General features: G+C 49.8%; 1 protein-coding gene across 1 annotated transcript in view; it reads left to right on the top strand.

Annotated features, from left to right (window-relative positions):
• The window catches only part of B3GALT5 (beta-1,3-galactosyltransferase 5), a 63796-nt gene extending 48103 nt beyond the window's left edge, over positions 1 to 15693 (top strand). The window contains exons 2-3 of the mRNA XM_070407178.1: positions 13476 to 13632; positions 14704 to 15693. Of these exons, the coding sequence (XP_070263279.1) occupies positions 14704 to 15639 (936 nt within the window). The 5' untranslated portion in view covers positions 13476 to 13632 and the 3' untranslated portion in view covers positions 15640 to 15693. The remainder of the gene's footprint in view (positions 1 to 13475; positions 13633 to 14703) is intronic.
• The last annotated feature ends 890 nt before the right edge of the window (positions 15694 to 16583 follow it).

Genomic DNA, 16583 nt, shown 5'->3' with positions numbered 1-16583 from the left:
TTGTCAAGCAATGACATTTCAGGCCATAGAGCTAACATGCATAGCAGGCAACACCTTCAACCTGAACTTCCCATGGCCTCTTGTTTAGGGACCTTCATATAATTGAAATCCGAGCAGATCAGAATTTCCAGAATGACCACACGCCCCTGTTTCAGTTAATTTCTCTTCCTTCTCTGCTCTGGTCCTGGGGTTTGAATTCCTATCACTCTCACATTCTTCACGGAGGCCAGTCAAGCTGCCTGGGTTCTGTGGCTCTACTGTTCGCGCCACAGTGTCCAGAATCACCGGGGAGAAAATGTGCTTTGAGAGAAAGCGCTTGTGTTTGTTTGCAAGGTGTTTGATATGGGGCTGAGGAGTAGGTCCTTCCTGCCCTGGCCGGTGCTGCTCAGTGGTCAGAGCGTTGGCCCTCGCACTGAAGGGTCGTGGGCTCCCTTAGGTCAAGGGCACGAACCTCGATTGCAGGTTTGATCCCTGGGCTTGGGGCAACCAATTGGGTGTCTCTTTCACATTGATGTTTCTCTCTCTCTCTCTCTGTATCCTTCCCTCCCTCCCTCTCCTCTTTTCCCTCCTTCCCTCCCTTCCATTCTCTCTAGAAAACAATGGAAAAAATATCCTCGATGAGGATTAACAACAACAACAAAAAATCACACAATAAAGAGAGTGCCGACCTTCCTTTGCTTCCCCAGACCCAGGCAACCAAGACCTTTCCCAGAGTTTTCAGCTTTTCCTCATGTGGTTGATTGTATCAGGTCCTTTGGGCATATTCTGCTGTGTCCTTTTTTATGTTAATCATTTGTTTAGTTTTTGGTCAGAGGAAAGGCCCGCGTTCTTAGCTTATTAAAGTAATTGAAAACTTATATTTTTTTTTAAAAAAAGGTCATTGTAGATGGGCCTTTCTGAATCTATGGATGCCCTCTTTTTGTTCCTTTTTAAAAAATATATATATTTTATTGATTTTTTACAGAGAGGAAGGGAGAGAGATAGAGGGTTAGAAACATCGATGAGAGAGAAACATCGATCAGCTGCCTCCTGCACACCTCCTACTGGGGATGTGCCCGCAACCCAGGTACATGCCCTTGACCGGAATCGAACCTCGGACCTTTCAGTCCGCAGGCCGAAGGTCTATCCACTGAGCCAAACTGGTTTTGGATTTTTGTTCCTTTTGATGTTGCAGATAAAATGTTCAGAAAAGGATGCTTCTGAGGTCTAAAAGGGTCCACTTGCAAACCCTTGAGTCATGCTCTTGGTGTTTTAAGGTTTGGGAGTGGCAAGTAAAGGCACTTAAAATAAAATGGTGGAGGAAGCTTCAGCAGGGGGTAGATTGCAGAGCAAGGGCAGAACCTCAGCAGGACAGACCCCTTAGCACATGCAGGTCCCCTCACGGCCTGTCTGTGGCTGTGGTCTCCTCCAAGTCCGGGAGAATGAGGTCTGGAAGGTCCGGAAATGGAGCCTCCCGGGGGGAAGCCTCACTGAAGCCTGGAGAAGAGTGAGTTCCTCTGCAGAGGGAGGTCATGTGACTGAGGGAGACCCAAGGAGACCCCGAGCTCCTCACCCTGAGCAGCATCACATCGTAGGTGCTCAGTAAGTGCGGGAGAGGGTCCCTGCTGTGGACGGCATGGGTCCCCTCCCCAAATTCACCTGTGTGTGGCAGTATTTGGAGTTGGGGTGTTTGGGAGGTAAATCAGTTTAGATGAGGTCATGAGGGTGGGGCATTAGGGTAAGTGTTTGAGGATTGGGCTATGAGCCAGGAGGCCACAGTTCAAATCCCGGTCAGGGCACACGCCAGGGTTTCGGGCTCGATTTCCAGTGTGGGTGCAGGAGGCAGCCGATCAATGATTCTCTCTCATCACTGATGTTTTTATCTCTCTCTCTCTCTCTCTCTCTGAAATAAAAAATATATATACTAAAAAACAAAAAAAGAGATCCAAGAACTGAAGAGGGCCCTGGAGCACATGTTCTCATCCTCTCTCTCTCCCTCCACCCCTCTACCCCTCCCATCTGAGGACAGTGGGAGGGAGGCTGTGGCAAGCCAGGAAGAGGGCTGCCGCCGGAACCCCACCATGCTGGCAGCCTGGTCTCCCAGTTCCAGCCTCCAGAGCTGTGAGAAGATAAAGTCTGCTGTATAGCCGCCTAGTCTGTGGTATTTTGTTATAGTCGCTGAGCTGCCTAAAATGTCCATCCCGGAAACGCCTCCCTAAAGCTCTCCCTCACTGATCCCGAGACCCGTGATCATCGGTATGAATCCCTGGGCCCCATCTCCTCAGTCGCTTGGTTTGATTGGAGATGCCATGTTCTGAAGTTTCCCACCTCTGCCATCACGACTGTGGGCACGTTTCCCGGGCTGCACAGCGCCACCCACTGCGGGGCTTAGACACCAGGTTTTCGTTGCCTCACAGTCTGGAGGATGGAGGTCCGAGACCAAGGTGTGGGCAGGGCTGGTTCCTCCAGAGGCTGTGAGGGAGCCTCTGTCCCATCCTCTCCCCCAGCTTCCGGTGGTTGCTGGCCATCTTGGGGTTCCTCGGCTTGTGGGAGCATCGCCCCTATCTCAGCCTTCATTGTCACATGACACTCTCCCCATCCGTGTCCAAATGTCCCTTTTTAATTACAACACCAGTCTTACCTGGATTAGGGCCACTCTCCTGACCGCCATGTGACTTGGTCAATTTCTGATCTCCATATAAAGGTCTCATGCGGAGGTCCTGGGTTCAGGGCTCCAACATATGAATTCACGGGGGACACAGTCAGCCCATAACAGGCACGGGCCCACACAGTAGTGGAAGAAGTCACCAGCATTTCACATCACAATAGTTGGGGGCGTTTCTAAATGCGGACACAGCTCTTCTGCCTTCAAAACGCGGTAGAGACTAGACGTGGAGCTGGAGGTCATGGTTGGATATGTGAGTGCAGAAGTGCCCTCCATCACAGAACATTCCCCTGGCGGACTTTGAAAACAACTTGATAGCTTTATTTCAACATAGTTGATTTTCTTTGTAATCCAATGTGTTTTATTTTATGAACTGTGTTAAAAGATCCATGATATAGCCCAGCCAGCATGGCTCAGTGGTTGAGCATTGACCCATGTTCCAGGAGGTCACAGTTCGATTCCTGGTCAGGGCACATGCCCGGGTTACAGGCTTGATCTCCAGTAGGGTGGGTGTGGGAAGCAGCTGATTCTCTCTCATCATTGATGTTCCTATCTCTTGCTCTCTCTTCCTTCCTCCTTGAAATCAATAAAAATATATTTAAAAATAAGATCCATGATATAAAAATGTCTGTGTAGGGCTGGTGGCTCCTTAACTGCCTTTGGGGAGAAGTCACTTCCCCAGCAAACTGTAGGAGGATCCATTCTGTTCCTCTCGCTGCCTCTCCAAGAGGTTACGTGCTGTTCTTCTCTGGTGGCCCTGGGCTGTGTTCCCTCTCCAGGTGCCCTCGGGCTCTCTGCAGGTGTGGCCTGGGTGTAGCCACCAGCCAGGATGAGGCTCTTGGGGCAACTTGCAGACCACGCTTCCTGCTCTCCTTGGGGCTCGGGTCACCCTGTGGACAGTGCACCCTGCTTGTCTGTGACTGGGACCGTGTGGGCAGAATGCTCTAGCAAGGTGGGACTTGAAGGGGAGAACCGGGTTGACATCACTGAGTGCCACCCATCCTACTAAAAGGGCACAGTCTCGTAAGAAGTCAGACAGTAATTTTGTTGTTGTTAATCCTCACCCGAGGATACTTTCCCCTGGATTTTTAGAGAGATTTGAAGGGAGAGGGAGAGGCAGAGAGAAATATTGACGTGAGAGAGACACATTGATTGGTTGCCTCCTGCACACACTCCGACCAGGGCTGGGGAACCTGCAACCAAGGTCCTTGACCGCAATTGAACCTGGGAACCTTCAGTGCGTGGGTCGATGCTCTATTCACAGAGCCAAACCGGCTAGGGCTAGACCGAGTAGTTACTGCCCAGCATCTGATGCCTTCCAGCCCCCCTGTGAGGGAGGTGTGAATACCCAGTAGGAGATGAGGACACAGGTCCAGAGCGTTTGTGTACCTGGTGCCAAATCGCACCACTATTGCCACTGAGCTGCATGTGTCTTTCACTCAGTCCCTTTATAAAGTAAGACCTGGGCACAGAACAGGTCTGGTCTGTGCTGTGATACATGGGCTCATGAAATGCATTGTGGGAAAAAATCATCAAATGTGTGCTCACCTAAGTTGGGGCAATTCTACAGAAATATCACTTTTTTAGAGGTTTATTTTTAATTAAAATATTTTTAAAAAATATTAGTGTGGTATAACTTACAGCAGAATGTACAGATCTTAGCTATATGGCTCAATAAATGCTAACATGTGTCTACACCCACATGTAACATGTGACCACCACCCAGCTCAAGAATAGAATATATCCAGCTCTCCACAAGGGTCCTTGCGCTCTTTCCTGGTTAATCCCCCACCAAAGGTCCCGGCTCTTCTGACTCCCGTCATCATTGAAACTCTTTGCCTGGTTTTCAACGTCACTTAAATGGTTCAGTATGGACTCTTTCGCATCTGGCTCTCTTCACTCAACACATGTCTGTCAGAGGGATATGTGGTGGTAGGTCAACAGTTTTTGTTTTGTTGTTTTTATGGCTGTGGAACATTTCATTGGTCCATTCTGCTGTCGATGGAAATTTCTTGTTTATATTTGTGCAGTTTCTCAATCGATTGCCTTTTAGCTCTGAATTCACTTTTTGACTACTCCGTGAAAATGGCTCTAGGCCCATAGGGACTTCTCTTCTGTCGGTGGGCCATGCTGTGCCCTTGACAAGGAGGTCTGGACCTCGGCCCTGGCAAGGGTGCTTTCTCTGGGGCTTGAGTATTCACCCTCAGTGCGAGGGGCCGTGGCTTCCCCTCAGATCCGCCATTCCTGTATTTTGGGTTCTCTTTACTTCTGACTGCTAATCTCTTGTCCCTCGAATCTCTTATTAAAGTGAATGATTCTTTATATTAAACGTTCCCTATTCAAATGACTGTGGTTTCTCTCTCTCTTAGTTGGACCAAAGCTGATACCATAGGTTTTCATTATTATGAGCAATGTGCTCTGAGCATTCTCGGCCGTGAGCCTTGGTGGATGTAAGTGATCTCTTCTGTTGGGTTTGTGCCCAGGAGTGGTGTGCTGGCCACGTCTTTGGCTTTTTAGCCCTTGGGCAGGTGGGCTCTGAACCCTTTCCTGCGCTCCAGGGCCTTTAACCTTAGGTCAGAGGTCCCACCCATCGGGCCTGGCGAGGGACCCTCCACGTGACCGGGAGGAGGTTGGGACACTGACTTTAGGTTCCTTTGGTCGGCGGTAGCCCAGGTTATCTCTGGCCAGAGACAGCGCTCTGCGCCCCAGTTCTCACCTTGCTTTAGGAATGAATTCAAACAAGAGACAACAAGTAACAGCAAAAGCAGGCGAGGATTTGCTTGTAGGAAAGCAATGCACTCAGAGAGGCCCTGAGCGGGCAGCTCAGCTGGCTGAGACTGAACTGAGTACCCCGATATTTGGGAGTTTAGAGGATTTATACCCCTAGGTGGGAAGGACCCCCAGCAAGGAGCTAGTCACCCCTCCCTCATGTCTCAAAAAAATGTATCTTTAGGCTCCAGGGCTCCTTCATCTAGATGCAAGGCCACCATCTAGACCAGTGGTCGGCAAACTCATTAGTCAACAGAGCCAAATATCAACAGTACAACGATTGAAATTTCTTTTGAGAGCCAAATTTTTAAACTTAAACTATATAGGTAGGTACATTGTTATTACCTTAATAAGGGTACTCCTAAGGCTTAGGAAGAGCCACACTCAAGGGGCCAAAGAGCCGCATGTGGCTCACGAGCCGCAGTTTGCTGACCACGGATCTAGACCAAACCCTGGAGGACCCTGAACCTTCCAGCTCACATAAGGGCCTGCCTCCTCCCTTGTTTACTTGTAGTTCGTCATGTCCCACAGTTATTTCCTCCAAGCCCAGCTGCCTCTCCCAGCCTCTCCCAGCACGTATCTTTCACCTGCCTCCTCTAACTCCAACACTGTGAGGGCCCTTACTTTGTGCAATTATTTGTTTCACTGCAATTCAGACGTGCCTCATGTCTAACCAGTGCACAGCCTCTGGGGCACCAGGAGGGGCACACCCATGGCCCTGGGGCACTCCAGCCCAGAAGGGCCCAGTGAACCCAGCCTGGAGCCGAAGCCGCAGCTGTGATGCCTGCAGAGGAGCTCACGGAGGGTGGGAAGTGGAGGAGAAGGGAGGAAGCACCTGCCACCTTCTGACTTGCCATCATCTATAATTCATGAGCAGTGGGTATCTACTCCAGTTCGGAGGCGCTGTGCCTGTGTCTGTAATGCTCACAGGTTAGAAGAGCAAAGCCTGGCATGCAGCGTTTGCTCAGTAAACTGCTGCTCCTTACTGCCCGGCCGGCTGGGCCACACAACTTGGGCCACACAACCTGGGCCTCACAGCCAGGTCCAGGTGTGCTTGGAAGATGGGGCTTCCATAGCAGAGACAGTACCTGTTCATGGCTCCGCCCCTGGGAAGGCAGAGCTGCTTTATGCTAAGGGCTCCTGCCTTCAGTGGGCCTGTGGGGGCCAGAACCCAGGGATACACACTTATCTCCCTAGAAACATTCTGCTCAGGCTCTGTCCCCTGGTGGGTCTGTCCCCTGAGGGCTCTGTCCCCTGGTGGCTCTGTCCACTGGTGGCTCTGCCCCTATAAATATTTCTCTCTTTTCTGTGTCCACCATGGCTAGAGAGCACTCCGGTTCGTGAGTAGGGGTGGCTGGGGATTGAGGAAATGAAAGAGACAGACAGAAATAGAAGGAAAAAGCTGGGGCCGGGTGGGACAGCTGTCCTCTGATGGAGAGACAGTGACCCAGAGCCGATACAGGGCGTTTATTTTATACAGTCTGATGAAAACAAGGGTGGATTAACATGTATACAAAGGTTCTTGTTTTGGCAACACTTGCTGCACCTCTCACAACCCATTAGCTACTTAGGAAGGAGGTAGGGAGGGCTACAAGGGCAGGTTTAATTATGCTAGGAGAGCTCTGCCCTCCAGGCTGGGACTTGTTTGTGGTCCTGCCACAGGTCAGTCCAAGGCTTAATCCTATAGCCCAGTGGTTCTCAACCTTCTGGCCCTTTAAATACAGTTCCTCATGTTGTGACCCAACCATAAAATTACTTTTGTTGCTACTTCATAACTGTCATGTTGCTACTGTTATGAATTGTCATGTAAATATCTGATATGCAGGGTGGTCTTAGGTGACCCCTGTGAAAGGGTCGTTTGACCGCCAAAGGGGTCGTGACCCACAGGTTGAGAACCGCTGCTATAGCCGCTTCCCTACATCTCCCCCTTCTTTTGTTTTTAAGCTACTATAATAAAACTTAAACATCAAGAACAAAGCTCTGACTATTAAAACAATAGCAAAACAATGCCAATGCAAAAACCAAACTACAGACATGTTAACATTTTAAAACTTGGACATCAAGAGCAAAACTCTAGCTATTAAAATAATAACAAAACAATGCCAATGCAACACAGCAATAAGAGAGAAATCAAGCTACAGATATGTTAACATTTTTAGCTACTAAATGAAAGTTTCTTTTGCTGCTGGTGTATATTTTCTGAGTCCTCAGATTTCGCTGTGCAAGACTTTACAGAAGACTGGCAGCTGATCAACGCTAGCATAGCCAGAAACATGGTTGAGGGAGTGGTTTCCACTTCTTGGTTTTCTATCATCTGCTGGGCTTCAGTTGTTAACTTCTTCAGCTCACCCCATGTTGGCACCTCGGTCCCTTGCATAGCATTCATTTTCTTCTTCTGCATCGCTGTCATCGGGGCAACTCTCAGGTTTTTGAACGAAGGGACAAGGAGCTTCTCTGGGCCCTTTGTGGTGACGCACGTAACACTCTGGCACCCAAATTGGCTGTGTTGCTCCTTCTGGAAAGACACAAACACAACCTCTTCCCCACATCATTACTGAATCTGGTAAAACTCTTGTCTGGTTTGTGCATCCTTCCACCGGGCTAACCCGGCGGCGGCTGTTGTACAGGAGGCCCGATGCCTTTCGGCTGCTGTAAGACCCTCTGCATCACAATTCAAAAAATATAAAGTATAAAGAGCATGGCTGAGTTTGTTTTGAGGTGACACATAACATCCGTCTCCCCCTTTTTGTTTTAGCAATTGCATTTTAAGAGTACAATTGGCTCTTTTTACTGTTGCTTGACCTTGAGGGTTATAAGGGATACTGTTATGCCCAGATTTCAGGATCCCCAAGAAACCACACCAGGGAGCCAGCCAGGTCCGATGCAAAAGCATAAGAGTCTTTTTTCGAGCTAGCTCGGCTCCCCCACCTCACCGACGCAGCGGCAGGAAGCAGAGAGAGAACTCTGTGTGGAGAGAGGTTTTATAGGGGGGTTGGAGTAAGGGGAGGAGAAAGGACTGTGGGCCCTGCCGATTGGCCAGGCGCAAGTCGGTGTCTTGTTACACAGGATGTGGTCATATCTATGGCGACTTCCCTTGATTGTCATTGGTTAGTTTAAAGAAGTCCTGGGTGTGGCTAGCAGAGGCTTGGGCTTCCGGGAAGAAGCCTTGCCAAGCACATGGCCAAGGTAAGATGGAGGGCGTAGCCCTTACCCTGGGGTAAGATGGAGGGCGTAGTCCTCGCCCTTTCAGATACCAGTTTTATGACAAATTTGATATTGCTGACAAAAGTGCTGAAAAGAAGAACTAGCATAAGCGGGTCCATTGTCTGTTTTTTAGCTCTAAGGGAGGTCCTAGTATTGTAAAGGCGGCTAAGCAATGATTAATTATGTGCTTGGCACTTTTCCCTGTTTGGGGAGTCGTAACAATAAAGCGGGAGCAGGTATCTGCATTAACATGTACCCATCTGTGCTTACCAAACTCCAGGATGTGGGTGACATCCATTTGCCAGATTTGATTAGGTCTAAGACCCCTAGGATTAACCCCCAACGATTGTACAGGGCAATGGATTACACACTGAGGGCACTGCTTAACAATTGGACGAGCTTGCTCCCGAGAAATACGGAACTGTTTGCGCAAGGCAGCAGCATTTTGATGATGCAAAGCATGGGAGGACTGGGCAAGAGAAAATGGGGTAGCCTTTTGCATTATAGCAAGGAGGTGGTCAATAGCTTCATTTACCAGGGAGACCTGAATGAGATCGGATATGACCAATAAAGCAGGGAAATTGTCGTTCTCTAATGACCTTTCGAAGGCTGAAAGTTCCTCCGAATCAGTGTGTCCTATAGTAGCTGTTTCAATAATTGTGGCCATACTTACACATAAGCACGATCACTATATGGCAGTGGTTCTCAACCTTCTGGCCCTTTAAATACAGTTCCTCATGTTGTGACCCAACTATAAAATTATTTTCGTTGCTACTTCATAACTGTAATGTTGCTACTGTTATGAATCGTAATGTAAATATCTGATATGCAGGATGGTCTTAGGCGACCCCTGTGAAAGGGTCGTTTGACTGCCAAAGGGGTTGTGACCCACAGGTTGAGAACCGCCGCTATATAGGTTGATGGGCTCCGTAGCAAAATCTGGCATAAATAAGAGTTTGTATTTCTACCCGTTGTGCTAAAATAGAAGGGGTTTGAAGGACCTTTCCTCCCCTGCTGCAGTAGTATCCAGTCTTTCCAGAACTGGATCCGGCTGTAAAAATGGTTAATGCCTGAAGGTAAAGGAAGTAACTGAGAGAAATTGTAAGACTTTATTTGCAGGATAATGGTTAGTATTGTTTGTGCCCTTACTTTAATTTCTCCAGTATAGTCCTGATCTATCACCCCAGGGAGGACTTGAAATCCTTTCAATGTCAAATTGCTCCTCCCTAAAATTAATCCCATCATGACCGGGAAGGGGACCATACCCTCCTGTAGCAATGGCCAGAGGCCCCATCTCTGGGGTTAGTACATACCGGGAGGTGGGACTGAGGTCTGATCCTGCACTTCCTGGGGTGGCACGGTAAAAGGTTTCCAAAGTTGGTTTGGGATTGAGCCAGCTGGAAAGGCTGCAGTGGGGTTAAGGATAAGACCCCTACTGTTTGGTGGGGCCAGGGCTGGCTCTGCTTGAAGTTTCCCTGCCTAGGGGGCATTAAATTATCATCATCAGTGGCATTCATTTACCCAATGCTTTCCTCTCCTGCTTCTTGGACCTTTCCCTGAATGCAGGCTGGTCCAGTATCAGCACAGACACAGATAAAATGCTTCCATAATAAGTAATCTCCAGGTGAGAGACTAGCCTCTTCGACAATATTAAACCTCTGGTAACCTTCCACTGCCTGTCTTAGTTCCCCTGCCACATACACCTATTTCAATTTGTCAATTTAAATCAGTCTGAGATAAGGTTTATTTTCTAACTTTATTTGTCCTAGGGTGTGGACAGTAAATGATACTAATTGGATTTCTGCTATCAGTCTTTTTGAGTATATAGACATAAGCTTTGGTTAGGGAGGCAAAATTCGAGTTATTTCCTTTTAAGTGTCCTTGGTTTAGGGGAGACAGGCTTTTCTAGATGGCCCCAAACCACTTGGCATTTATATTTTTTAGGTGGTTGCAAACTGCTGTTACATGCAAGTCACGAAATTAGAAAATTGACTCTCTTGGTCTTTGCATACACTTAATAAAAACTTCCCTAGGATTTTAAGTATCGAATAAATTTGTCATTTCTCCTGCAGAGAGTTTTAGATAAGGTCTTAACTAATTAATGTCCTCTAACAACCTTTACAAGTCACTGAAGGTCTTGAGGCAATCCTTTCGTAGTTATACCTTCTGAGGCCTAATACATTGTTTTTAAGTCCAGTTCCTAGGTATCTGAAGGGCATTTCCCACTGTATTTTTTTCCTAGAGCAAATCTCTAAGCCACATTTTGGGAGTTTCTTTGAAAAACTTTTACTTCCTTTTAAACAGAACAATCAACTTGGTTGCTTTTCAGAAAAACTAGTAGGAGAGAAACATGCTGGCCAATACTGCAATGCATACATCTCAAGTAAAAGTAACTTTCTTTTTCCTTATGGTGTCTCATTAATGGTGAGATTTAATGCCCAAAGAATAACGTTTGGTTTACTTTGTAAATAGTAGTGGAAGAGATTTTAAAATTTCTCCTTTTTTAATTTACTTTTAACCAGTATTCTTTTTGCAAATTTTACTGTGGACTTTGTTAGAACCAATTGCTTATAAGTATTTAAACAGAACACAGTTATTAATTTTTATTTAATAAAGCTTCCCACGTGATTTTGGGTATATTAGATCGGCCTAATTTAGTTTAAAAATATTTCTTTTAAGAGGAGAAAATAAATCCTTGAATCATTCCAGGGCCCTTGAAATGTCCCAAAGCTATGTCTCAGTTAAAGTCTTGAAATTTAACTTAGAAACCTCTTTCCTGAAGCCCTGAATTATCCATGTTTTACGCCCAGCTAACGCACCAATCAGCTCCTTACCTTACTTCTTTCATTTGTTGCGCAGCCCACTTCTCAGAGTGACCCCTCCTCTGACTTTTGAGAGTCCCCCTGTACTCAGGTCCCTGGATCCGGGAGCCAAATATAAATATTTCTCTCTTTTCCGTGTCCAGCGCTGCTAGAGCACAGTCCAGTTCCTGAGTAAGGGCTGCTGGGGATTGAGGAATGAAAGGAAGAAATAGACAGAGACAGAAGGAAAAAGCTGGGGCCGGGGACAGCTGTCCTCTGATGGAGAGACAGGGACCCAGAGCCGATACAGGGCGTTTATTTTATACAGTCTGATGAAAACAAGGGTGGATTAACATGTATACAGGTTCTTGTTTTGGCAACACTTGCTGCACCTCCCACAGCCCATGAGCTACTTAGGAAGGAGGTAGGGAGGCTACAGGGTCAGGCTTCATTAATGCTAGGAGAGCTCTGCCCTCCAGGCTGGGACTTGTTTGTGGCCCTGCCACAGGTCAGTCCAAGGCTTAATCCTATAGCCGCTCCCTACATGCCCCCTTTGGTTCTGGGAGAGCTCCTGAATCGACCTCCACTGGAAGGTGGGATCAGATCCTCATGGCCCACGACATAGACTCATTCAAAGATGCTGATGCTTTGCAAATGGTTTGTGAGCTGTGATGTCTGCAGAGTGGTTTCTCAGCCACTGCACTGTCAGTAGGAAGAAGGTTCCAATTCACATAAAAAACAGCAACGCAGGGAGCTTTGGCCCATTGGGGCCCTGCCACCGGCTCTGCCTCCTGGGTGCCATTTGGTGTCCAGCGAGAGACCAGTGCAGCAGTGAGCTGCACATCTACCCCGGGGAACTGAGGCCCTGGTGAAGGGCCCTGAGAAAGGGTGCACTGGGGCACAAGAACTTAGGTTTACTACTGAAGTAGCCCCCTGGACGGCAATGTGTCTGAGACAGGAAGCAGAATAGAGGAATATCACCTTTCTCTTGCATTTAAAAATATTTGATTTCAGAAAGGAAGGGAGAGAGAGAGAGATAGAGACATCAATGATGAGAGAGAATCATTGATTGGCTGCCTCCTACCCCCCCCCACCCCCGCCACACACACACACACACACACACACACCCACTGGGGATAGAGCCCTCAAACTGGGCATGTGCCCTGACCGAGAATTGAACCATGACCTGGTTCATAGGATGATGCTCAACCACTGAGCCAGGCCAGCTCGGCTGCATTGGGTTTTTATGTTTCTCTCTAAAACACATCCTAGGCCTGCAAATAGATAAGCTCACAAAGGAAGAAAGAGAGAATAGAATTGTCAGCATCCTGCGAAGGCCAGCTCAGACTCCTCCTCCTCTTGGGCAGCGATTCCTCTGACAGCGTGGGGGCTCTGGCTGGAGGGGAGTCCTGGGGGGCGGGGGGAGGTGAGAAGGACAGGAACTGGACCACATCGGCCTCCTGAGAGTTAGCTGCTTCTGGAAAGCTCCCTCATGGTTCCACTTCTTTTCCGAACATACTTGGATATATTTGGAACAAAACTTTAACTGAATAAAAGTTTGAGGTCCTCATTTGCTATCAGCACAACCAACCCTTTCTTCATTTCACTCGGCCATTTTCTTTTCTTCCCGGCCCCTCTCACCTGGGAGGACGTTTTGAAGACACGGACCCTGAGTGGAGAATTGATGGATTTCTTCCCCCTGTGAAGTGTGTTAAGCATCAGCCACACTCTGTAGAGCAGTTCGATATGAACATGAGAAGTTGGACTGTAACTGACTTAGGTCTCCTTACAGAGCTCCGGGTGTTGTCCTAAAGGATGCGCGGGTACTTGCATGATGTTATTGTTGTTGACAGGGGAACCGTGTGGTGGAATTTGTCTCCATTGGACCCATTTTACAGATGAGAAAAGTGAGCCTTGGCTCTAACATTCTGCCAAGGTTACAGAGGCAGGTGGTAGGGTGACACTAGAGCAAACCCTGAGCACAGCAGCTGGTGAAGAGCTGCCCATGAGGCACGTGTGATTTGAATGACGCTGTTTTGTTTTTTTTTTCCTTATAGTGATTCCTGGGAAAGGGGACCATTTTGGGTAAAGAAACAAGCCAGAGCCCAAGAGTGGAGAACAGCCTATGCTGACCACAGTTTGTAACAAATTTCCTCTTGGAATCTACCCTGTGGCTTAGCTTTCAAACCACAGGTTCATCTTATCCAGGAAAACGTGAGTTATTTGCTTTCTTAATGTTGACATTAGCATAGATCATCCTGGATTTGTTGAGAACACACAGAGATGGATGGATAAAAGATGACAGAATCAGACAGGTGCCTTTATAAAGTACAGCCCCTAGAACAGCCCCTTGAACATCGACCTAGGAACCAGGAGGTCACAGTTCGATCCCCAGTCAGAGTACATGCCCGGGTTGCAGGCTCAACCCCCAGTGGGGGGCGTGCAGGTCGCAGCCGATCAGTGATTCTCTCTCCCCATTGATGTTTCTATCTCCCTTTTCTTTCCTCTCTGAAATCAATAAAAATACATTTTAAAAAAAGTAACCTGGAACAATAAAATAACCACCTCCTCTGGTAGGGTGTGGCGTTTCAAGGAAGTTGTGCAAATCAGAAAACCGGTCTTTTTATTTCTGGGAGGATAACATGGTGCTAAGTCCAGCAGAGAAGAAGGGTGTTCCTGGCATTTAGATTGGGAGCACGTGGTCTCCATCCTTACAGGCTCTGCAGCTGGACTTCCCGTGGCTCAGAGAAGGGCAGAGCTGGAGGGAGCTGGTGAGCGATGTGGCCACATATCCTTCTAGTTAAGAACCCTGAGCCTCCCGCGTGAAGGGCTGGCCGGCCTGGGGACCAGTGTCCACTCCCTGGTCCTCATCACTTACTGTGGAGCGAATGACCCCGCAGCCGTCTGTGTCGCTATTGAGCCCCGGCTTCCGTCCTGTGTACGGCGAGATTCCGGAGCTTCTAAAACACCAACCTGTCCCCCGTCCCAGACTCCTGGGTAAAGTGAACGTGCCCTCCTGCTCCCGAGGTCTGACCATTTAATTAAAAAAATTTTTTTTGATTGATTTTAGAGAGGAGGGGAGAGGGAGAGAGAGATAGAAACATCAATGATGAGGGAGAATCATCGTCTGGCTGCCTCCTGCAAGCCCCCTACTGGAGATCGAGCCCACAACCCGGGCATGTGCCCTTGACCGGGAATCGAAAGGTGACCTCCAGGTTCATAGGTCGATGCTCTACCACTGAGCCACGCTGGCCGGGCCTGACCGTTTGACTTTGTGCCTTTCAGATGGCCTCGGTGAAGCTGAGGTGGCTGTACCTGGCGCTGGTGGTGCTGGGCGCCCTCTGCTTGTACTTCAGCATGCACGACCTGGCCCTGTTTAGAGGAGGCCCATTCATTTTCAAGAAGGACAGCGGGAGGTTCCTCCAGCTCCCCGCCGTGGACTGCCGGCGGGACCCCCCCTTCCTGGTCCTGCTGGTGACGTCCTCCCACGAGCAGCTGTCTGCGCGCACGGCCATCCGGAAGACGTGGGGCAGGGAGAGGGTCGTGCATGGGAAACGGACTGAGATGGTCTTCCTCCTGGGCACCACCCCCAGCGAGGCCGCGGCCCGTGCGGTGGCCCAGGAGGGCCGGCGGCACCGCGACATCATCCAGAAGGACTTCCTGGACGTGTACCTGAACTTGACCCTGAAGACCATGATGGGCATCGAGTGGGTCCACCACTTCTGCCCGCAGGCGGCCTTCGTGATGAAGACGGACTCCGACATGTTCGTGAATGTCTCCTACCTGGTGGAGCTGCTGGTGCGGAAGAACCGCACGACCCGGTTCGTCACCGGCTTCCTGAAGATGCACGATCTCCCCATCCGCGAGAAGCGCAGCAAGTGGTTCGTCAGCAGGTACGAGTACCCGTGGGACAAGTACCCGCCCTTCTGCTCGGGCACTGCCTACGTGTTCTCGGGCGACGTGGCCAGCCAGGTGTACAACGTCTCGGAGAGCATCCCCTTCCTCAAGCTGGAGGACGTGTTCGTGGGGCTCTGCCTGGCCAAGCTGCGCATCGGCCTGGAGGAGCTGCACTCCGAGCAGACCTTCTTCCCGGGCGGCCTGAGCTTCTCCATCTGCCGCTTCCGGAGGATCGTGGCCTGCCACCACGTGCAGCCCCAGAAGATGCTGATCTACTGGAAGGCCCTGGAGGACTCCGAGGGAGAGGCGTGTCCAGCCGAGTGAGCGGCGCATCTGGACCCGCAGCAGACAACCCGCGGGGATGTTTGTGAACCATCTCTGGACAGCCTCGCTGAGGACGGTCAGGGGCTCGGGAGGGGGCGAGGCATGGAGGGCGAGGAAGGAGAGGGGAGGGGAGGAGGGAGGGGAACCGTAATACCAGTTTTCCAAATTTGAACTAGAATGCAAGCTCGAATGAAACCGCCGATTCATTTGGAGTTAGTGTCCGAGCCATAGCAGATTCTACCTCCTGCGTCCATACACCCTTGCACCAGGTGTTCCATGCGCACCTGTGTCTTCTCAGGTTGGGGGCCAGCATCCAGGTGAGGTGGGGCTGCTGCCATTCCCATTGACACAGGAGGAAACGGTGGCTTAGGGAGGTCCGGGAACTTGCCCTCGGGCTCACGGCCAACACACTCCGGAGCAGGGAGGAAACTCGAAGGCCATCAGAATCCAGTCCCTCCTGCCCCCCTCCTGTGCGACCCAGCCCTCCCTTGGGAGAGGACGTGGTGAGGAGGCTCGGAGTGCAGTCTCGCTGATGGCACCCTCTGTCCATGTCGGAGTATCTCCTCCTCAACTCCTGACCCTTGTGCTCTGTAGTGCTAACGCTGGGGTGAACACCCCCCTGCCCCCCAGCTGTCTTCTGGGTGAGTCCCTGTTAGCAGTCTGGCACCCAGCTCATCCCAGACGCTGGCCTGCAGTGGCTGCAGCTCAGGCCCTGAGAAATGGCCGCTCCGGACACATCAGTGTGCACACGTTTTACTCAGACACCACCGCAGGGCCTGGCCCGTGTGCAGACCTGGCCACACAGCTGACCTCCCCAGGAGCATGGCACGTGTCCTGAGCCACCGGTGGCGTTCTGTCTGCTCCAGACGCACTCCATCTGCACGTTAGGTCTCTAGGTTCAAACGGGAGGCCAGTGGGCGCGAGGCTCGGCCAGGGAAGGGTTC

Source organism: Myotis yumanensis, unplaced genomic scaffold (genome assembly GCF_028538775.1).
Source record: "Myotis yumanensis isolate MYYU_CA2020_CCGP unplaced genomic scaffold, mMyoYum1.0.hap1 SCAF_2, whole genome shotgun sequence".
In the NCBI taxonomy this organism is placed as follows: domain Eukaryota; kingdom Metazoa; phylum Chordata; class Mammalia; order Chiroptera; family Vespertilionidae; genus Myotis; species Myotis yumanensis.
Note: the sequence above shows the minus strand (reverse complement) of the source record. Positions and strands in the feature narration are given on the sequence as shown.